The sequence below is a fragment of the Micropterus salmoides genome, unplaced genomic scaffold, assembly GCF_014851395.1.
Source record: "Micropterus salmoides isolate LMB-PRFRI ecotype aquatic unplaced genomic scaffold, ASM1485139v1 Ms_hic_scaffold_14, whole genome shotgun sequence".
Taxonomy (NCBI): Eukaryota; Metazoa; Chordata; class Actinopteri; order Centrarchiformes; family Centrarchidae; genus Micropterus; species Micropterus salmoides.
In genome coordinates, this window is record NW_024040485.1 from 13,864,568 (window position 1) to 13,888,827 (window position 24,260).

The 24,260-nt window shown below is 37.3% G+C and overlaps 2 protein-coding genes across 4 annotated transcripts in view; one reads left to right on the top strand and one right to left on the bottom strand.

Moving 5' to 3' along the window:
- The first annotated feature begins 2,024 nt into the window (after window positions 1–2,024).
- cdk5 (cyclin-dependent kinase 5) lies at window positions 2,025–11,868 on the top strand. Its single transcript, XM_038717826.1, has 12 exons — window positions 2,025–2,208; window positions 2,543–2,631; window positions 2,726–2,793; window positions 2,903–2,963; window positions 3,045–3,101; window positions 3,298–3,393; window positions 3,555–3,629; window positions 6,630–6,726; window positions 8,332–8,401; window positions 8,609–8,669; window positions 8,764–8,844; window positions 9,074–11,868. The coding sequence occupies exons 1-12, from the start codon at window positions 2,172–2,174 to the stop codon at window positions 9,158–9,160; spliced, it is 879 nt and encodes a 292-aa protein (XP_038573754.1). The 5' UTR covers window positions 2,025–2,171; the 3' UTR covers window positions 9,161–11,868.
- Window positions 11,869–11,870: 2 nt separating this feature from the next.
- The window catches only part of asic1c (acid-sensing (proton-gated) ion channel 1c), a 103,163-nt gene continuing 90,773 nt past the window's right edge, over window positions 11,871–24,260 (bottom strand). For 2 of the 3 annotated variants that reach the window (XM_038717825.1, XM_038717823.1), the window contains exons 4-11: window positions 21,758–21,908; window positions 21,598–21,654; window positions 21,031–21,184; window positions 20,712–20,803; window positions 20,278–20,357; window positions 19,418–19,489; window positions 16,509–16,561; window positions 11,871–15,364 (exon numbers count right to left, since the gene is read on the bottom strand). In XM_038717825.1, coding sequence (XP_038573753.1) covers window positions 15,286–15,364; window positions 16,509–16,561; window positions 19,418–19,489; window positions 20,278–20,357; window positions 20,712–20,803; window positions 21,031–21,184; window positions 21,598–21,654; window positions 21,758–21,908 — 738 coding nt within the window. In that variant the 3' untranslated portion in view covers window positions 11,871–15,285. The remainder of the gene's footprint in view (window positions 15,365–16,508; window positions 16,562–19,417; window positions 19,490–20,277; window positions 20,358–20,711; window positions 20,804–21,030; window positions 21,185–21,597; window positions 21,655–21,757; window positions 21,909–24,260) is intronic. The other variant, XM_038717824.1, reaches the window with a different exon arrangement.

A 24,260-nucleotide genomic window follows, 5' to 3' on the forward strand; every position in this document is an offset into this window, starting at 1 on the left:
AACTTGTATATCCAGTGTTTGATTCCTGGAAGATTTGGGGACATTAGTGTCCCTGTTTGATGTGGCATTATTTTATCCATTCCTTGTGTGTCAATAGAGTCTGAGCGTTGACACAGTCTTTCATGCTGGTTAATATTAGCCATTGCTATTCATTTATTGTGTTAATTAGCCAAATGGGACAAGTAAAAAGCTAAGATTTGAATACCTTTTAAAATAGCCATTACATCATTAAACAGACAAATTAGGCTGTCTGTACTTAATAAATGAAAATACACTAATGCCGCCTTCCAGGCACCTCGGAACTGGGAAATTCCGACCCCCAACTAGAAAAAGTACCATGGAACGCCACCTGAAGTCGGATACTTTTGAACTCTGAGAAAAAATATGTACCCCGACAACAGCTGAATGACGTCACACAACAATGTCAGCGCCCATGGAAGCACACATTGTAAATAGTGAACAATAACCTAAAAGGCAATAAAGCATATTTGCATGTATTTAAATAAAAGTAAATACTATCATCTAGTAAAACCAGTGGCCTGTACTACGAAGCAGGGTAACTGGCTTATCCAGGTAACTTCAGGAGTAAGTTCGTGACGTACTATGAAAGGTGGATAGGTGTTAACCGAGGTCTGTTGCCATGGCAATTTATGCTGCACGTGGACTACACCCCACATGGAAAGAACCTATATGAGGATATATGCGCATATATGAAACCTATATGCAGTTTATATGCACATATATGCTGCATCTATGCACATATATGATAATATAGGCAAAATTGAGGTGCATATACAGGCCATATAGGTCTCCGGTATTGCTTCTTTATATCCACATATAAGCCCTATATGTGGATGCAAGATATGTCTCCTATATAGCTCATGACAGGATCTGGTCATTTTGTAGCTCATTTCTCACTTTGGCAACTGTCATACATGATGCCTAGCTCATATTTTCTATTGTCAAGGCAATAACTAAGAACTAAAAGAAAATTATGCAAGGACTTATGTATGTGCGAACACGTGAAATTGGTATCACATGTAATTGGCATGTTATGGAATTTAACAATTAAGTGAGAGGAGATGGAAAGCTATGATGTCTACATGTTTTCCTGAAACATTTACAAGGTCAATTCTTTCTTGTATAAAGATAGTGGAAAAGAAGGAAATGTATAACAAAATGGTTTGTTGTTTTTTTATTTTGTCAATCAAGCCTTTTTTCCCCCCAATTTCAAGTCACTTCCAGATTCACATTACAGCTCATACACATCCACAATTTTGTATATAATATACCAATATGTTTAGATTTCATCCTGATTTTCCCCACTGCGGTTGCAATGAAGTTCTGAGAGGAATCTTAATTAATTAACGGGATAGTTTCTTAGATGTAGCCCATCTGTAGTCAATTGAATTCTCCTAAGTGTTTTCACATATTTAGATAGACTATTTTACCTGTCCAAAAATAGGGATCCAGGTGGGGGTTAATAACCGAGAAAAGAAATCCTAGATGAAAGTGTGAAAAATCGGAAATTCCCTGAAAATAATATAAAAAATCGTAATCATCCCGGTGTTTTCTTCTGAATACGCCGAATCCAAGGCAAAGTCTTTAAAGTGCATGATAGTGATTGTGAGCTAAACTCAGGAGTATTTCCTCCGATTTCCTCACTGCTAAATCCGATTGCAAAATTTAATATAACTTTCCAATGCATGCATAATAGCCTAACGTTACACGGCAGACGTGTGTGTGTGATGTTGCAGCCTTGCAAGGTGAAGTTTCTCTCATAAATGTGTGATTATAATGTCAGAGAATATTCAAGTTTTTTTTACTTGTAGATTAATCTTGGAAATTATTTATATTATTATTTTAAATATTTTTTTTTATTCTGGTACCATTACGTTTAGTGTGAAAGTTTACCCTCATAAAATGTCAAAAAACATTATATTGCCAATGCTATCGAGCAATGTTTTAGGGCTTTTTGGCCTGGGTTTCAAGAGTGTTGCAGTTCATGTTTTGGCCTCTAGATGACCAACAAGACAGGCTTTGTAGACCGACAAGGAGCAGTGCAGATAGCTTGAAGCTAACGCTAGCTGTCAACATTGCTAACCCCGATTTGGGGCTTTAAACAGTCGTAGGTTTGCTAGCTTGGTCAAGGCCGGCTTCACTGGCCAAACATGCAGAAATATGAAAAGCTTGAAAAGATCGGAGAGGGTACGTTTCATACGTTTTTTAAAAGTTAATATTAGCTAGCCTGCTTCGCTAAACTAACATTAGTGTAGTTGCAGGGATAGCTAATGGCTAGCTAGAATGTGAGCTTTGTGCCTGCGTTAATTAATTCTATAACGTTAGTCAACCAACTACAAACTGTATGTAATTACAGTTATATTAGTATGTATTAGTGACAAGGTCTGTCCACAGATTTATGCTTACCCGTTTTTTCCTATGTGAACGCTAGCTAGGTAGCTAGCTAATGTTAGTACCTTCTAATGTTGCTAACGTTATGCCATTCATCACTATGGTTTAACTTATCGTTATCAATCCGTAGGTACGTATGGAACCGTTTTCAAGGCTAAAAACAGAGAAACTCACGAAATTGTGGCTTTGAAAAGGGTCAGGTTGGACGATGACGATGAGGTATGTTTTCAGAATAATGTAATTTTCATTTTATTGTTTGCAAGCCAGTTGTTAGCATGCTAGTGCTAATCAAGCTGGGTGTCATATATTTCAGGGGGTGCCAAGTTCTGCTTTGAGAGAAATCTGTCTTCTGAAGGAACTAAAGCATAAAAACATTGTCAGGTAAGTCTGCTGCCCACACTGAATTAAACTTGTTATGTGGGAAAATGCCAAGCAGTTTGCATGTAACCCTGATGTAAACATTAACTTAAAGCTGTTCTCTCTTCTACAGACTACATGATGTATTGCACAGTGACAAGAAGTTAACCTTGGTTTTTGAATATTGTGATCAGGTGAGATAGAGTCATTCCAAACCTACAGTAAGTTTTAAAGTGTACCTTCTAAAGCTAATGTGTGCCTCTTATCAACTGCAGGATTTGAAAAAGTATTTTGACAGCTGCAATGGAGATCTGGATCCTGAAACTGTGAAGGTGGGAGAAAAACATCCTTGATAACTCATGAGAGATAATCTAGCCAAGGGCAGACTTGTTGCTTAAATGCATAATGCATAGATAGCTTGTTTTTTAGATAGCATCATCTTTGGCCTCTGTTTGTCAACATTATGTTGGAATTAAATGCATAAAGATTGTTCTGTCTCTAAACTCAGTCTTTCACTCCCCGACGCAGTCATTCATGTACCAGCTGTTGAAAGGCCTTGCCTTCTGTCACAGTCGAAACGTTCTTCATAGAGATCTGAAGCCGCAGAATCTCCTCATAAACAGAGTGAGTGTTTAGGTGCATTTGGACTTTGACTTAAAAGCTAGTAAGTATTCATTGTTGTGTGTTGTAAGACATTTGGCTCAGTTCTGTAAAGGCGGTAGTGTAGTAGCATTAGTCTGTGTGTTAATAGCATCTGGGAAGATAACTTGTGTCTCTGTCTGTAGAATGGGGAGTTGAAGCTGGCTGACTTCGGGTTGGCTCGAGCCTTTGGCATTCCTGTGAGGTGTTACTCAGCAGAGGTAGGTTGTACTTAATTAAGAAAATATATAACCAGTGTGAAATTGCATTTATATATACATTTTTTTGACACATTCAATTCAAGTCAGAGACTGATTTCTGAACATTCTGACTGCCATAGTGGCATATTGGTGCTAATGAACAATATGAAGAGATGTGTAATCTTTAATCCAGGCATTCAAAGAAGTTGCATTTCATCGGCGTAACCAAGGTCCCAAATCACATGTTAAAAATATACTGAATGGTATGTCATCAATAATAATAATAATAATAATAATAAAAAGTTTTCAGGCTTTTTCACAGTAGTAACATCTAAACAGCAAACTGCAATAACAATGCCAGATGTGTGGCCTCTTCCACAATTTATTTTTAGGTTATTAAATTGCACTTATCTGTGCTCTTATTATTCATGTGAACAGCTGATGGCCTCAGTCCCTGAAGTTAAGCTGTGAAAGCAATGATGGAAGAGAGAAAAACACAGCAGAATGGGGTTTTTTTTTTAATTAAGGTTTTTATTTTCAAATATATCACAGCATACAAACACAACATGAATTTAGGACAGTCAAGTCCATCAACCCCAAAACCCTCTGTCCCCCAACAGCTAGACCACTGGTAAATTTGTGTATAGCCAGACATCTATACAAAAATGGTAAGTATGATTTTTTTATTTGTTATTTTTTCTTCTAAGTGGACATGACAAATGACCTCTCTAATCTACTGGCTATAAATTGGAGGGAGAGAATCCCTCCTTTTGAATTAAATAAGTCTTCTGGTCAACAGATAGCAAAAGGCCATCAAATTCATATTGCACTCATTAAAAGGAGTATTTACTGGGGCTGCACCAAACAGAGAAATCAATGAAGATGGGTCTACTGTTAATTGCATATTCTAGAGAAGGTTTAAATGCATTGCCAAAATCTATACAGCTTTGGATATGAGCAGAACATATGTATTAATGTGGCAGTAGCTTGTTTACATCTATCAAATGTAGCGTCCAAGTGTGCCTTAATCTTAGATAATCTATCTTTGGACCAGTGAAGACTGAACACTTTTAAACCGAGTTATAGTGTGTCTAAGGCATATTGAGGAGGATTGAATTCTCTAATTTTTTTTTTTCCCAGACTGCAGCTGTGATTGTTTAGGTTAGTTTTTCATTTAGTTGTGAGAATCCAAACTGGTTGTGAGTTATGTATAAATTCTGCTTATAATTTGATTTGTATCATCTTTTTGGATCTTGAATGGATAACAATTGGGTCACAGGTGAAGGTTGATATGGGCAGTTTAAATGGTAATGTAGAGCAAAGTAAAACTACCAAGGAAGTAGATCTGATAGAAGCCCTCTCCAGTACCATCCAATCAGGGCTTGTGACATCACTCCTCATCCAATACAGCAGTGCTCTACTATTGTCTGCCCAGTGAATAGTGCATCACATCTGCCATACGTCCAGTCGTGCGGGGTCTCTGCAGAATGTTATTCCATGTTGCTTTTAATTATTTATAAAGGTTGAGATCTGAATATTGATGAGGAGGGGGAAAAGACAGTTAAAAATGGGGAGATATTGAAATAAATAGAGAAATGTAGGGACCACATTCATCCTAATCATATTGATTCTTCCCCTGAGAGAAAGAGGCAAAGTTTCTCAGCAATCAATATCTTGTTTAAGATTGGATAATAGAGGCTGATCGTTAGTCTTCTAGAGATCCTTGTGATCTTGTGTAATCCATATACCTAGATGTCTACATTTTGTAGGGCTGAGTTTAAAGGGGGGTGACCCAAAATATAACCCATCCACAGAAGTAGTAGCCATGAGTTCACTTTTCTGAAGGTGGACTTTATAGCCAGATATTCTTCCAAACTTTGTAAGCTAATTCAGGAAGACTTGAGAGAGGGTCCAGCAGCACGTGGCTTAAGTGGCGTTTGATTTGTTTTGTTGTTGCTGATGCTATCAAAGAAATGACAGGCAAGTCTCAGATAGTTTTACTGATTGTGGTTGGCTGACCTAAGGGCCCGGCGAGCCCAATCTCATGAGGGGGCACTTGACCCAGGGTGACACTACTGATCTGAAAATGTAATAAACAGAAAACCTAGAGGGGAACAGAGTTTAAAGCATTGAGAATTTCAAGTAAGGTCATTTTAAAAGGTCATTTCATTTCAGAAGATGTATTACCCTGAGAGTCTTGGCACTGTTTCAGCAACAAGGAACGAACAATCCTACCGTTATTTCACAGTATATGGATATACTGTATTTTAGTATGTGCAGCATAAAATAAATACAGACTAAAGTTCTTATGATAGTATGGTGAGTTCATCAGAGTTCTTACTTTTTTCTTAAGTGACACACAGCGCAAGGCATCAGAACACACTCCATTCATGTCGTCTTTGCACGTCCCTTTTTTGAACATCGCAAATAAAAAATGAACTCTGAATTTTCAAATTACTTAGCAGCTTAAAGCACATCAGTGTCATTCCGGTTGGAGGATCCACAAACGTTACATCATGCTTCTCTGTAAAAATGACTCATGATAAATTAGTAGAGATTATGTAGCAGGTGGTCACATAATTAACATCTGTACAGAGTTTAACTTTTAAACTTTTCAAGCGGAAACATAAGCACTTCCAACTGATTCCAACTGTCAGCCCACACGTTTAAATAACTTTTCTATAGTTTCAATTTATTCTTTATACTCTTGTCAGTGCACGTCACCAAACAAATTTTAATATAACCTGGAGAGATGTCTATAAAACACTCAACACTTGATAAAGCAGCAGTTTGTTAAAATGTCAAGAAGCTGTAATGGAAACCAGATGGCTGATGTAAGCTGACTGTAGCGTTAGTGACAGTGCTGCCAAATCCCTTTCTTTGTGAAATCAGTGTCTGTACAAAATAACACCCACTCCAGAGAACGGTCATTGTGCTGAATGCCTGAACGGTTGTGTTAACGCCAGTTTGGCTGTGATAATTGGTCTAATTCTTACACTATCCTGTGTGATTTCTATGTAGGTGGTGACATTGTGGTACCGGCCTCCAGATGTGCTGTTTGGTGCTAAACTTTATTCTACCTCAATCGACATGTGGTCTGCTGGATGCATATTTGCAGGTCTGTTTGTGATTGTTGATATAAATGAGTATGTAAGTTACTCTATTGTTGTCATTCTAACTTTGTTCTGTTACCTAGTGTGACTAGGATACTGTTACAACTAATAATAAAAATCATGATGAATCCATTTAAGTATAGGGCACTTTAAATCACTACTATAGTATATTTGTATGCATTTGTATGCATAATGCTTTGTTTATTTATGCTTTGTTTATTTATGCTGTTTATAGTTTATTTTGTGTTTCTGCATGTCCATATAAACTGTGTGAGTGAGAGAGAGAGATACAGGTGAAACTCGAAAAATTAGCATATCGTGCAAAAGTTCATTTATTTCAGTAATTCAACTTAAAAGGTGAAACTAATATATAGACTCATTACATGCAAAGTGAGATATTTCAAGACTTTATTTGATATAGTTTCAGTGATTATTGCGTACAGCTTATGAAAACCCCAAATTCAAAATCTCAGAAAATTTGAATATTACATGAAATCAATAAAAAAAAAAGGATTTTAAATACAGAAATGTCAGCCCTCTGAAAAGTATAATCATGCATATGTACTCAATACTTGGTTTGGGCCCCTTTTGCATGAATTACTGCCTCAATGCGGCGTGGCATGGATGCTATCAGCCTGTGGCACTGCTGAAGTGTTAAGGAAGACCAGGATGCTTCAATAGCGGCCTTCAGCTCTTCTGCATTGTTCGCTCTCCATTCTTCCTCCAGACTCTGAGACCTTGGTTTCCAAATGAGATGCAAAATTTGCCCTCATCAGAAAAGAGGACTTTGGAGCGCTGAGAAACAGACCAGTTCTTTTTTCTTTAGCCCAGGTAAGACGCTTCTGACGTTGTTTGTTGTTCAGGAGCGGCTTGATAAGAGGAATACGACATTTGACCCCATGTCCAGGACCCGTCTGTGTGTGGTGGCTCTTGATGCAGTAACTCAGCCTCAGTCCACTCCTTGTGAAGCTTCCCCACACATTTGAATGGCCTTTACCTGACAATCCTCTCCAGGCTACGGTCATCCCTGCTGGTCGTGCACCTTTTTCTTCCACACTTTTCCCTTCCATTTAACTTTCTATTAATGTGCCTTGATACAGCACTTTGAGAACGTCCAACTTCTTTTGCCATTACCTTTTGAGGCTTTCCCTCATTGTGGAGGGTGTCAATGATGGTTTTCTGCACAACTGTCAGGTCAGCAGTCTTCCCCATGATTATGAATTCCACTGGACCAGACTGAGAGACCAATTAAAGGCTCAGGAACCGGATTAATTAGCTGATTAGAGTGTGACACTTTGAGCCTACAATACTGAACCTTTTCACAATATTCTAATTTTAAGATTTTGAATTTGGGGTTTTCATAAGCTGTACGCAATAATCATCAAAATTATATCAAATAAAGGCTTGAAATATCTCACTTGGCATGTAATGAGTCTATATAATATATTAGTTTCACCTTTTAAGTTGAATTACTGAAATAAATGAACTTTTGCACGATATGCTAATTTTAATAAAAAATAATAAAGTTTCTCGTGTGTGTGTATCTATCTATCTATCTATATAGATATATAATGTATCTATCTTTCTTTTTGATTCCATGTGTCATTCAGAGCTGGCTAATGCTGGAAGGCCTTTATTCCCCGGGAACGATGTGGATGACCAGTTGAAACGAATCTTCAGATATCTTTTTTTTTTTTGTCATTATTTGTAGGTATTGACACACAGCTCTTCCACGTACACAGTTTGGTATGTGCAACTCTGAGACCACATAGGTTTCTTCAGGCAGAATTATTAATCGACCATGTGCTCATTGATTTACCAACAGTAAGTCTTTACAGGTTGGACACACCCCTCTGTTGCAAAAAGGTTTTCTTTAACTATTGGTACGTTATTGGGGACACCAACTGAAGAACAGTGGCAGACAATGACAAAACTTCCTGATTACAAGGTAAATTATGCATGTCATTTATTTTGGAAGACCCACAGTAGATGGAGTATATACACATTGTGTTATTCTTTACTGCTTCTCTTTCTACCTGCAGCCATATCCCATGTATCCAGCCACCACCTCACTGGTGAATGTGGTTCCCAAACTAAGTAGCACAGGACGGGATCTTCTCCAGGTACTTTCACTTTCAAATTTCGCCTCAAAAGAGGCTCTTCAGTAATATTTGGCTTTCTAGATACATATGAGCCCATACATGTATTCAATTATCAGAACAAATTCTGTCAAACAGATCAGTAACTTCAGCCTAAATGACCTGTACCAGATGTTGCTAATATACAATTTTGCTTGCATGAAATTTGATATTGCTGTTCACTTATTAAAATGTTTCCTTTGGTTTCAACCAGAACCTGTTGAAATGTAATCCGGTCCAGAGGATCTCTGCAGAAGAGGCCTTGCAGCACCCTTACTTTGCTGATTTCTGCCCACCCTAAAAGCTAAATTGCCTCTCACTGACCCGCAGCAGCCAGAATCAATCATCCTTCCCTCTGTTGTGTCATTAGGACCAACCCCAACAAGGCAAATCCCTCACCGGTTTTCAAACACTCCCCTGCTTTAATTCTGCTGTGCCTCTTTGTGGAACAAAATCCTAGTGGCTCTGTAAGGTTTTAGGTTCTTTTAAGTTGCTGTTTAATTTGGTACATATAAGCCTACCAGTTAATTAGCACTAGCTTGGGAGGGTGCACTGTGTTTTGCATTGAATACATTTTATACCTGTGGAAATGGTTGTCAACAAGAAGTCCATTGTTTGTGAAAGAATCGTGAATCTGTGTTGATCTCATTTGGTAAATACATTTTGGATACCAAAAATTCAAAGTTCTAGCACACACTGCATCAGTTATCCAAACATTACGGTTTCTGTTCCTATTGTAAAGTGTTTTGCCAGTTTGCTTCCATTAATAAAAGTCTTAAGTTTGGTGCAAACCCTAGCCCAACTGATACAGGAGTTTAGATGCTATTACAATATTGAGAGTTTAGAAAATGTGATGATGTTATATGGGCCAAAATTATGTTATTTTTTCATAAACACGGAGCATAAACAAGCATGTCTAGTGAGGATCACTTAAATTTGATTATTAAATAATTGTGATAGAGATATGTGAGGACAGACTATTTAATGGCAACACAATTTTTTCAATTAATTATTAATTATCGTAAAACATACCTTTGGTATTTCTTATTGTTGTTTCTTCTCAGCCACAATATATTCTGGTACAGATACATCAGATACATAAGTTAATATACCCAAACATTGGTCGAGTGGAGACCGCAGATTCCTAATGCTACAAAGTTACCATCTGAAAGCAAAAGTAAATTGATGATTTGTCAGTTTTAGAATTATAAGTGAATGATTCATTTAAAAATTGTTAAGGCATAAGTCAATGTTTTCTTTATTTTTTTTTTCACACTTTTAAAAGTCTGTTATTTCCGAATAATTTCCTAGGAATAGAATTACTGTATGTCATCTGGTACTAATTTCTTTCTTTGAAAGGACCCAATTTGACCTGAGTAAATATTGGTAGTAAATATGCACCAATTGAACGCTCTCTCTGTTTTCACTGTAATTAGTACCATATAACATACTTCTTTCCTGGAAACAATTACAGATCTGTAAAATACACTGTTTTGTGTTTTTTGTTGTTGTTGTTTTTTTGACCAGAACAGACTACAGGCTTGTAATACTGATTTTTCATAAACCAACAGTACGACTTTGTCCCACTACCTATTACAAGATTGTATAATAGCATTGAAAGTTAATTTATAATTTTTTTTTCCTCAGGCTTTTTATTTCCCCTTTTTGAATATGTCTCTTTGTGCACTTTGTAATAGACAGTTTTTTAATCGTTTAGTTATCAATATTATCAAATATTTTGAACACTGACAGCTATATAACTATATATAGTTATATACGCACACACACACACACACGTACACACACACACGTATTAATGACTAGTGGACCATTAGTGACACATTATCTTTTTTCATTTTTATTGTATTTATGTCCTAGTTTTTCTGAAATGCTTTTATAATAGTTAAATTAGAGAGGACAAAAATCCAGATAATCCACTGATAATCTGTATTTTCATATGATTGTTTTGCACCATTAGCTGTTTCCATTTTGGTTACTTGTTATATTAACATGGTCAACAGCTTGCAGTGTTATTTTACTCCAGATTGTTACAGTGCTACTTATCCTATAAAGGCCTACATAATGAGTTGTTTGAATTAGCTGTGTTAACAGGAAAGGATTTATTTTCATTGTGCTGATGTAAGACAAGATAATGGATGCATGTATTTATTAATGATGGAATGTCTGCGCATGTTTTTGTATACATTTAAATGTAGAACAACTTCATTTGGTACAGAAACTCATTTTGAATGATTTAATGAAAGTCATCTATTGCATTTAGCAGGCTCTTTTTAGCAGGTTGTGTGTGTGTTTGTGTGGTTGTAATGAAAAAACACAAACATTTTCTCTCAGTATTTCATTATCCTGTGATTACAGGACATTCCAGACAAAATTCTGTAGTTACTTTATGCAGCTTCAAATTTAATTTTGAATGAAAAGTGGATTTTGCACTTTTAGTATCTTTGCTTTTGTCAGTAGAATTTGGGACAGATGTTAGTGATTCTTTTTGTGTATATTTCAGCCAAAATGACTCAGTATTTAGCAAAGTAGATATAAATACATGCTTGCTTTTGACATTGGGAGTTCATTCTTGGTGAACAAACTTAACACAAGGTCCATTTAGTAGATGTTCTAGACTTGATTAGATCACAGTATTCCTCATCAGATGGACTTGGCCCAGCTGTCATGGTTGGATGTTTGAATTTCTATATGTTTATGTGCAATTTAAGGACTTCGTCTCGTTCATGCTGGCTTGATTTCTTAGTAGCTGACAAAATCTCACCACTGGGTAAACACAATTTGCTTAAAAAGATTGTGTGATATGATTGAGAGCTCCACAACAGCTACTAAATAGAGTTTCTGGTGAGATTTATTTTGTCGCAAGCTTTTCTTTTAGAAAATGATTTACACTTCTTGTCTATTTAAGCATTTTGACAACATCTTTGTTAGTTATGTTGTGTAAGAGCAATGTTTTAAATGGAAAAGAAAAAAAGAATCCAGTAGAATGGATCTCACCTTCTTTCTGGCTTTATTTTGTCAGCTTCAGTGTACACCAGGCTAGGCTGCGTGGTTTCATTAAACTAGGTGTCAAGTTTGTTTAAAGCCCTTGAAAACTTGGTTTTGAAACAAAGTGTAACAGTGAAAAACAACTCAGGTCACCAAAATTCTGATTGGTGCGTGCAATTCTGTAATACAAGCTGTTTCCAAATGAGCCCCACCCATCTTCTTTAATTCAATCGATGGTCGGATCCCATCGCTCACAGTGATTAAGATCATATGTTTTCAGGGCCTTTAAACTGGCATGCAGTTTGGTTTGTCAGTAAAGTGACATGAAACACCCATGACAGTTTGACTTAAGACTGATTACGTTACACATAGTTAAGAGTGTATTAACTATTTAATATACAGTTCAGAGTTAAAATCACATATCTACAATAAAATGCACATAAAGCACGTAGAGCCAGATGAAGCAAGTTCTGTTCCCCAGATGTTTGTGCACATGAAAATCTTGATGTTACCTGTAAGAACCAGTCTTGAAGGCACATTTTAGTTTCACTTCAAGCCACATTATGTTTATTCAATCCATAAAAATTGACAGAAAGATATTGCAGTTTTTCCACATCTTTCTTTTTGAGTATTGCATAATTCCAAGCCTGGTTTGAGGAGGATTTTTTTGTATGTTATAAAGATTCAAGATGTCGTATCACATGATGTAGAGAACACCATTTTGATTCATCTGGCTCCAAAAGTACATTTTAGACCTTACAAAGTGAGTAGCATGGCTAAGATAACATTAAGAGACCAGAGATAATAGGAATACGCAATGGTCATGCAAGGAAGAAAATGAGTGATGTGACAAATTATTAACTGTCAGAATAAAATAGTTCAAATGTAGGTGTTTGGTGACAGAACTATATAGAATACTGTTTTCTACTTGGTCATAACTATGTGGTAAATATCAATTGAGGACTACTTAATGAGCACAAACAGTTAATAGTTTCTGCCAGTTCACATACACTCTGCTGTTCTTTGACTGGTAGTAAGGCAGGGGGTGGGGAGAGAGAGGTAAAGACCCAGAACATTTTCACAAATCCTTCAACCACAGTTTGTGTTAAATTCTGGGTCATGTTGATGCTTTATAACCTGGCAACATGACACACACACACACACACACACACACACACACACACACACACACTCAAAGTCATCATGGCAATGCAGCATCATTAGAATAGCATCATTGTGTAACATGAATTGGCATTTTTGTCCCTTTATTTGGTTAATGATTGTTAATATACAGTCGTCATTACATACATCTGTGTTTCAGCTGTTCGGCCTACATCCATTCCAGCTGTTGAATATGTCATGAATTGAAAATGGGGATTCCAAATCAAATATATTTTTTTATGTCAATTTGATAAAAGTTGTATTTGATTCAGTGCACTTATTGCTCATGTCACAACGCCACTGATTCACCCTTTTTTATTTCCTGAAAGGTAACATTTCCATTCGGATAAAGTCTCTTAGCGAGGTGATCTCTCTTATTCCTGTTAATGCCGGAGCGGTGAAATGTGTGTAGTTAAAACTAAAGCCATAAAAGGTAGTCGCCACCATAGATGTCTGGTCATTGGCTTTCAAGTGATGGCTGATCTCCAAGAGGGTTTGTGCTTCACATCAACAGTCATCTAATACACAGACAATAGATTAATAAAGCTACAGTGTTATGAACACCATTTACTTGATTGGCATTATAGTTGAAAATTTCACATAAAAAAAACAACAACTCTGAACCTCTGAAACTCTGTCCTCTGAATTCTCAAGTATTTATAGTGAGGATATGTACCTACAAGTCCATAACTGTAGTGTCAAGGAGTGAACGTTAACAATAGAGAGAAGTAGACTCACACGGAGATAAGAAGAAGAAAATTTGTGTACGTGAGTAAGATGGGTAAATATATAGAGTTTATTATACTTGATCATTTGTACATCACAAACTGTTATTTGTGACTTATTACATGTTTCCGGAATAATAATAATAAAAGGACACAATGGTAAAATTGTACAATGCATTTCCGTTATAAATCATCTGAACTGAATGGGGCTGAGGTGCATGGTGGTTTTGATGTTTTGAGGCAATTATTTTGTATCTAATAAAGTCTATTTAGTTGTCAGTCACGTCATATTCACCAGAAACTCAAAGACACTTACGGTCCACCCAGATAGAAAGTTTCTTCTGGTGTAAAAACAGATGAAGAAACACGTTTATCTATATATATCTATATAGATATATCTAAATAGATAGATAGATACATAGATACATAGATATATTTGACCAATGTCTCACATGAGTGGTAGGCCTACAGAATTTCTTCATGGCATTTTGATTGTGGGTATTTACACATTTCTGTCAAGTTTAGGAATGTCACCATCAAGTCTTTTAAACTTATGTTCCATAGAGAATAGATTACTATCACAGGGGATTGTGCTGATGGACACCCTTAAGACACAGTAATGGAAAAAAAACAACATGGCTGAGAATTATTAAAAAAGGAAAGCCTGATTGTTTCTCTTCTAATCAATGTAAATAAGGGTCAACTTTTACAGCAAGCTGCATGCTAGCATTTCATTTTTGTGACAGCACAGCAACACTAACGGGAAAACAATGAAAATTAAAATGTATGCTATATAAAGATAAAAAGTAACAGCCTTTTTTTTTGACCCTTACTCTTTATAAATTGAATAAGCATGATACTGAGATCTATATCTAATTAATGAGACAATTCAAAGCCTGATAGTAGCAAAAGGCAACATTAAGCACTTGTCTAGTGTTTTGATTCAGGTACGAGCAGCTCTTTTAATCAACAATCAGCTCATTTAAGTCGAGCAGATTTCTTAAAAAGGCTCTCCTGTTCAAACCGGTAACAAGTATAAGGTCACTCGATACAGCATTGGTTAGATGCTGGAGGCATAACACTGGTAAGAAACTGCAATGCTACACATACCAATCCACATGTATTCATTTTTTTGGCCGATGTACAGCAAAACTAGCACGATAGTACTATGTAATTCATCTCAACACAAGTCAGAAACACTTTTTTGGGGACACATTTATCTTCACTGATTGTATACTCTAAAGTGACGGCATAAGAAAAACACAAAATGAAACATGAATAAATTAACACTGATGCCTTGACATGGCAGTTAAACCTGAGTTCTGTTTTTGGAAGTGGTTTCTTTTTTTTCTGATGATAGTACTCTATTTCTATTCAGGCATTGATAAACTCTACTCTGTACGTTGTTGAGTTATACACTCAACCGTTTTCTGTTCAATACATATATTATTTCACAGTTTGGTGTCCCCATATGTGCCACCCCAAACCCCAACCCCTACTTTATGTTGTCAACAAGCAAATTCCTCAAAGTTGCCTAGAGTCGGGTGACGAGGTAACATGTTCGGCGTGAATCCGAGACTGTCCGAGTGACTCCGGAGGGTGTCACAGGTGCTCTGCAAGACAGAGGGAAGGGAAGGAGGGAAGACGAGTTCAACCGGGTTAAGGGAGGGGCGATGAAGGGAGTGATGATGATGATGATGATGATGATGATGATGATGATGATGATGATGTAGGAGAGAAATGAGCCACAGGTAAAATGAGAGCGACTCGGACGATGGAGAGACACGGAGGAAATTAAATAAACATATGTGGCGAAGAGAAATTGAGCAAAAAAAAACAAAATAAAGATTAGGTTGATGATTTGTAACAAATCAGACACAAGGATGTGATATATAATCGGTGAATGACAGAAACATATGTGGACAATGATGAGGCGATGAATACAACAGAAGTGGAAGTTCCAAGATCAGCCAGATCGCATATGTTTCACAGGTAGTGAAAAGAGAGTTTAAAGAAAATCAGAGGAAGGTGGGGAAAATATGAATGAAAGGAGGGAGAAGAGAAAGAAAACAGCAAATTTTTAGTCCTGTTTTTACACTATCATGTTAAATTGTTAAAGTTATGGAAGTTGAAACATCCACATTTGTCTGCAAGTGCAAAAGGTACCTTAACTGCTGATATGTGGATAACAAACATTGGTAGTCCATAGTCGGCTATTCCAGCAGACAAAGAACCATTTATATTTTGTGCAAACTCACTGCATGCAGACCTGTGATAACATCACAAAGTAATGCATCTAGTGATGTTATCTGGCACAAGCCTAGAATGCATTGCCTCTAAATGGACCTCTGTGCTGCAGGGAAACAAATGGATCTCATGTGGTTCAGCTTTTTTGTACAACAATTCAATAAATACGTAATCTGTTTTCACAGGTGCGCTTTATCCTATGGGAAAGAAAGCATCATTATTCAGTGGAAGGAGCAAGTTTTGCATAGTGCAGAGAGTCAGATCCTTATGCACTTGGGAGAATCCAGCCAACTTGTGTGAAACAGACCCAACTAACCTGTCCTGACATGACAGTAGATATTAAAATGCTCACTGCAGTTGGATAATCACCCCTCTTTTTGTTGCCTGTCTACTAAAGCCAGCCAAATCAATTGTAGCTACCAAGGAAATGCTGTATGAGATGGTCTCAAGTATGTATGAAAGAGAGGGACAGCATGGGAGGGAGCATCTATTATCAATGGGGTGTGCTACCTGGGGGCATGATTAGGCGTGACACCAGGGCTGGTTGGGTTCTCTGGAAACTCCTGGAATAGACATGATGAAAAGAAAGATGGGTGAGGGTGACTGAAATGAAAATAAAACACAATGCAAATGCTAATAGTTCAACTTGCGAGGGAATACTGCATGAAAGCGTTTTTTCCCCTCAGTGATATCATCAAAGTACTGAAGGAAGATGGCTGTTCACAATAAGATCTGAGTTGTTGTTTTTTAAATAAGCAGGAAAAACAAAAGACAATAATGGTCATCCAGAAGCGTTTGACGATCACTGAAGAGAATGAAAGTCAAAATTAAAATAGAGTCTAATAAATCACTAAATGCATTACTTTATTGTCGGGTTGTTTGAGTGGAGACATGACAATGGACTAGTAGAAAAACGGTATGAAAGAAAGGGAGTACAAAAGGATGGTTTATTAAGCAGGTGAACATATGACATGAATGGGACAGTAAATATCACACTATGTTAAACTCAAGTAAAAGCACGACATAGGCTACTGTAAATATCAGCCCACTAAATAAATGCTTCCTCTTCTACTGCCATTTTTAGTTAATAAAAACTGATCCTCCAAAAACCAGACTAACTAAAATGACCTCCATAGTCTTTTCTTCCACCAAACCACATCCTGAACCTGAGGCAACTGAGCATGCAAGAACACAATCCACATGCAGAGACAAACCCATGGCCTTTTCACTGATTCGTAGAAAAATAAGGGGCAGTGTTTTTTTTCGCATGATGTCGAATTGCTGGTGATGAAAAAGTCTTGGGCTTGTGTTACACAAAGAATTAGAGCATTTCCAAGTTTCTGTCAATTAAGGCTGGATGCAAACCAGTAGTAAACTCAGGGACAAAAGGAACTGCCTGAGCCTAACAAAAATCTGCTTAAATGCTTTTGATTAAAACAGCACCAGAAAAAAAGGAAACGTTTTAGCCTTTGTTAGCGCTTCTATCTCTACAGTGAGCTGCAGAGAGAGGGATTAATGGCTTTTAGCTGTTATTTGAACTTGAGACATGACAAGTGGTCCACATGTGTTACAAAGAACTGGATTAAGTGGCTACTACCGATACGATTTGAAAGGAAGTTCTATGTTCACTGAAAGGAAAGTTAACTTAGCAGAATTATTTGAGACATAGTGTCAAATTGGTTTTAGATTCTCAGTCATTTTAGTGAATTTAGTTCTGTCTTAAATTGGTAGCATATTCCAGACAGAAGAAACTCTAGAGAAAGTTTCTCATCATACTCACGCATCATATTTGCAAACATGCCACTACCAGACACGATGTGTTCACTTGACATATGTTACACCTATGACACAGAAGTGTGGTGTATCATTGCAAAAATACCCTATTACCCTAATAACAGATTTTTACTAGCCTCTACAGTTAATCATGATGCTACGCAAGAACAAAAAATAACTTATCTTGCTGTTCTGGGCAAGATATGAAGGAACAAGTGATCAAACATCTGCCATGACATTTCCAGCAAATGATCTTTGTTATCATAGAAACAATGTGACCACTGATAATGAGACTAAGACAGTAAATTAATTAACTTAATGCCTAATAATTTGGTCTTTGTGAGTTGCTCGGTTCCCTTCAACAGACAAACTAAGTTGAGTGACACTACTACTACGAATAATAATATATTTAGCTTTAGCTCCTGTATGTTCATTACCAATTATTTCCCCCCATTTGAACGCACTATCCAGACAAGAGCCAAAGGTAAAAAGCCATAACGTTTAGGCTCAAATTTGACAGAGAAAATAATAATCTCTTGTATTTTTCTCAGCAGAGTGAGGAAACCAACGGTCCTACAGCTAGCCAGTGAAATCAAGGTTTGATTCAGCAGTGTGTGCTGCACATTTACTGATTACTGCTATTAAAAAGGTGTATTTCAGTTATAAATAATTTCGTTAACTGCTCTGTATAAAGCTTAGATAACATTCTGCAGGGGAAGTGGAGGTGCCTCCGGACACTAGGTGTTAAACCACTGGGTGTTTTCAGTTTGAAGTTTCACTAGCTTGAAGGCGTTAAAAATGAGCTGATTGTGAAATGTTAATAAAATCTCCAGACCTCTTAATCTTGTTCTGCTTTCTGGTCATTCTTCTACTCTCACATTAATCTGTTCTGGTTTTCCTCTGATCATACCGCCAGACAAAGCAGTAAAACTCAAGCACAATAACAGCTTTTCTTGCTCTAAGTGAGATATAATTACATGATTGAGGTTGACATCGAGAAGCTACTGTATATTGGGTAAATACTGAAAAGTGGGTTGGTGTGTGGCATCTTCTAAGGTGAGAGATGTAACCTCTTAATGTACAAGCAGTTTATGAGTCATAACAAAAAGTGATCGAGAGCAGGGTCACACATTTCACATCTACTTGTCCATGCACTGTAATTTAAGGGAGCGCAAGTATCAAAACACTTGACAAACCACAAAAGCTTGGAAAAAGAGGCTTATAAAGTCAATTTGCTCCTTGTAAATACTCCTCTGCATTCCTTCTGTTAAACTATTGTAGATTTTTGTCATCATAAGGAATAATTCATCTTGCTTCTCCATAATATTCACCATGCAAATGAGTACTGTATGTTTGTAATATTACTTACACTGATTATGCATTCATACTGTGCAATAAAAACACTGTTTATGTATTATTAATGATTATGTTTTCTAGCACAATATGGCTTTTCTGCCTGGGAAATTGAAACTAATGATGACATAATGCGGCGTGGCTTTGCTTTCTCTCTGGTGCTGTTTATTAAAAGCATTTCCAGTGTTAGCAGACATTTTTTTGGTTGTTGTTATTGTTGTCCTTCTTTGAGCTCATCTAACACATCACATTCATTTCATTCAATCAAAGGCATTCTGAGGGACTAAAATTACCAGATTGTCGCTCTGGCAACGCTGTGGTCGTTTCTTGCGTATGAAGTAACCCAAAACCTTATCCTTAAACACCTAAACGTAAAAACATCAGATACACATTATTCAGAGACGGAATACATCATGTTCAATGATATTAAGACTACACATTAGCACTACAAATATATTTAATGATCAGAATGAAGTCAGATGAGATCATTGATACCACTCTCAAGCCTGTACGGTAAACATGAAGCTACAGCCTGCAGCCAGTTAGCTTAGCTTAGCAGAAAGACCCGGAACAGGGGGACACAGCTCACATAAACTCACTAATTAACAAGATATATGTTGTTCATTGTGAAGTGTTACTGGAGGTTATGTGCATTATTATTTTTTGTCAGGAGCACTTTTTCAGGCAACCAGGTATTTACTGCTCCCATGTAAAGCCACAACTTGACATTTTTACACTTAGATTTTTGTATGCATGAAAGAAATGAGATATAATTAGTGACCTTTAAAAGTGCTGTTAGGCACATTTTGTTACATCTGGACAGAGTCAGGCGAAATCTCCCCATTTCCATTTCTTTATCCTAAGCAATGCTCACTACTAGCTACTAGCTAGTATGCTACTAGCTTAGGCTTCATATTCACCATACAGACATAAGAATCTAACTAAACTTTTTTTCCTGAAATGCCTAACTATTCCTTTAAGATTAAAAACAAGCAGTATAAATATATTCAAAGGTTATCTTTACACTTATTTTACATGGTGTAAAAACTGTTAAAAGAAGTGTTACACTTAACTATATGCCTTTATATAGCAAGAATAAATTGAATTGTTATTTAAAGGTTTACAGTTTGATTGATGAAAAACATCACTTTACCTCATATAGGTAGTCAAATATTTCCAATATTGTTAAAACACTGGCTCCGATAAACAGTCCCATCTGACCTCCAATGTCACCTAGAAAAAGAGAGTTTAACAGATTTGGGCAGGTACAGTAATTGAACAATGGTGCGTGAAACCATTCCCTGTGCTGTCACTTCTAATTCAGTATCTCTCAGAGTGATCAGAGCACAATTGTCAAAAGTGTCCATCCAGCCCCAACTTCTCATCAGACCCAACCCGGCTGCCCTTGCAAGAGCATCAGATTATGAAAATGTGTTCAGCCTGTTTCACAAGTTCAAAGAGGAAACCTCAAAGCACCAGGCGTGAACACACAATGTGAAATATGTGGTAGGAGCCCGCTGAGAGTGCTGATACCGAGGTCAACCACATTTTTCTGTCACAGTGAACCTGAAATTGTGAGAATCTTACCAAGAAGCCCCGCAATTTCATAGGCCTTCTTCTGCTCAATTTTCTCATAATTCAGAGCTTCAAAGAAGATGTCCAAGACCAATATATTTTCTCTGGAGAGAGGACAGACAGGAGTACATCCAATAGAGTTTATTTCTGGTGATATTATATGACACTAAATGATATCTCACATTTCCTGTGTAACTATCTTTCATTATTGTTACATTGAAGGTGAACGATGGAGACCCAGGTCATGCTATGCCACAGTACATCCATCCATCAACAGAAAGAAGAGAAGAGGTGGAGATCTGAATAACTGATGCTACCAAATAATACTTACCCAATATATTGCTCAGTTTTGTTGAATTTCTTAGCCAGATATTTAGCAGATGCCTTACTGGGGATCTTAACCATGGACAGCTCCTTGCCATAGCGAGTCATGTTGCAGGGGGTCTGACAGACGCAGTAATCGTTGTCTTTCTCTACCAAAAAGTCTGTGGATGATCAAAGTCATTCAAAAATATTGTGATCACTGCGAACAATCAAACAAACCTGCATACAGAGGCTCTCAGTTTCTGCTAAAAATAATCTCCACACACAACAGAAAAACTACATTCGCTGCCATCGTTCACTTTCCATGAAAGCAAATAATGACTGAAGCTATAATACAGAGGGAGAAAAAAGGCTCTATGGAATTTATTTGATATCAGCGAGGCATAGAGACATCACAAATCTTCCTAATGGAATTTTTATACAATAATTTTACTTTATTATTTTGCTTCAGCACTGTCTGAGATTAAAGTAATTCCAAGTTAAAGCTACAGAGGTATTATTATAAAATTCAGATATTACTGCAAAACTATTACACTAATATTTCATATGTTTGCAGGAAAGTGTGTGGGCTCACCTAAAGCTGGGTCAGCACAGTCTTTGTACTGCTCAGGCGTGCAAACTGTTGAGGTCCCTGTTTGGAAGTGAAAATAATTATACATATAATATAAATAACTACATGAGGACACAAGTATTTGCCACATTTTTTAATTGGCCAAGTCTTTCTTCAATCATACCAGGCATGTGAACCATCCTGCAGTTGCAGTTCTCCAGCAGGTAGCGAGTTTCACAGTCAATGCGGCAGGCGGTGATGCTGTATGTGGAAAAGTATTCAGAGTCTATGGGAGTAGACTTGCAATCTCCCCAAGGCGGAGGGAGGTACTGAAGCTGAAAGAGCAAACAGCACATGTTTTCCCTCAGTATATCAGCACGCAGGATTACAGCGAATAACATAATGCAAGCCCAGTACAAAAGAGGACAACAAGCTGACAAAACCCAACAGAAATGTTTCAAACATAAAAATAAGTAAATTAAAAAACAGAAGCATTTAAATGACAATGAGACAATATTGGCAAAAAATGTCCAGTCAGACCAACATTATTGCTCATGTATAGCAGCAAGCAGACATCATGCAGAACATTACTGATGCAGGTCTAGTCCCCGGTAGGAAGCAGAATACCATGGGAATAGAAACAAGCTTAATAGAAAATCTGTAAAATATGTAGTTTCAGACAGGACACCACAATCAATGGACAAATTTTACATCCCTGAGAACAGAACTCAGAACAATACAGTTTACAGTTTTCAAATGAACTAATACATGAATTTAACAGACATACAGAGCATTACATCCTATTTCACAGTAAATATTTATGAATTAGTCCTAATGAGCTACTCTCCAGAAGCTTATAAAAGTGGTTTTATTGTTGATTAACTATTTAGATTTTCTAATCTACGTCCATAAGAGTAATTGCAGAGCTACTCTGACTACATAGCACTCTGAATGTAACAAGGAAGTGAAGATGAAGTGTGGCAGTTTGCACTCTCATTAGAGGTAAAATTCTCATTAAAAGGTGAAGAGCAGGTCATTACATTTATGAGAAACTCAGGGAATTCTAAATGAATCCACTAATGAGGAATATTTAATGCCTGAATTTTAAGGTTTTGGTTCACACTAAACATTAGACCCATGGTGCTCGTCTTATAACTGCAGCAATGTGCCCTGTGTGCGCGATCTGTTTAGAGCTCTCTTTAACACTTTAAAGGAACTCCTTTTTTTGGTGCACCGAACACACTGACATTAAACAAGTCTTTCAATATGGTTTCAAAGTCTTGTTTACAGCAATTTATGGTAATGAATGCCTACTACTCATTTTCATGACAAAAAGCGAACCAATTATTTGTGAATCTCCACCGAAGTTTGCTTGGGCATTTGAGCATATAGCTACTAATTGCAGTGGGAGCTAGCCAGCGGTCAATGCAAAAGGCTTCTTCCTGACAAACATCACACGAAAATGATGCTGCTATTGTCACATTACGGCTCACTGTAATTCCCAATCATCTCCACCGGCTCTAACCGAGCTAACTCTGACAATCTAATGGTCATTTAGTCAATAGGAAGTGACAGAGATAGAGTGAAATTCACTGGAGGAGTGGACTTGGCAAACATCATTAGGCCTTTATTGAACTCCATTTCTAGCCCACATCTCTCTCATAACTGAACTTACACTAGAGATAAAGCTCCAGTGCAATAAATGCTAGACTTCAAACTGATGCCAGAGTCCTCATGGGTAATAAAACCTAATGAATCACATTGTCTGGTCCCTCCAGATGACATTAAAAAGCGGTCCAGTGGATCGCCCCGAGAACACATAAAAGCAAAACGAACAAAAAAAAAAATGTTAACAGAACTGTACATGGCAGTGAAAGTGTAAAGCCAAACAGCTTTGATGAGGATACAGACTTGAATGAATGGCTTAAAGCTGGAATGAAACACATCAGCTGCTCCTTACTGATAACTATTTAACAGAGAAAACAATGAGGACGGACTGCAGATGTTGTTGCATGTCGTTGCTTCAGATGCACAGTGGGGGTACAGATGGATCCATTTCTCATGGGGGTGGGAGGGGGGGACCAGCAGATGAAAGTGTGGAACTTGATGATGGGTGTGTAGCTATTTCACATTACAGTATTTGTGGCATGCAGCAAGCCCAGACAGTCATACGCTACCCTCTGCTCTTGGGTGCAAACAAATGTTTGGAAGCCAGGGGCGACCCCGAAGCCCAGCTCATGGAGGAAAGGAGGCTCTGACTGACTGTGAAGCTGTACCTTTATGCCGGCCTCATAGGACGTCTCATCTAGGGCGAGGGGTGAGTGAACACAGCCCACATCATTATCAAAATAATAAGAGGAGCAACAGCAAGGCAAGGGACAGACAGTGGTCAACCCCTTTGGACACATACAGCCTGTTGTCTGTATAACAACAACACAGGAACAACTCCCAGCAGTGTTTGCTGCACTGGTGTACTGGTGGGTTATCATTCAGCCATTCTCTCCTTACATCCACTCAAGCTTGAAGGAAGACACAGTTCAGTTTTAACCATTACATAATTCTATTCCAAAATTTGGTGGTCTGGTCTTCAAGTCATAGCCTCCTATTAAAAATGTAATTCCTCTGACAGAAGCTTTACAAATGAATAGTAATGAAATCATAAGTGCTTTATCCAACTGTCTATTATC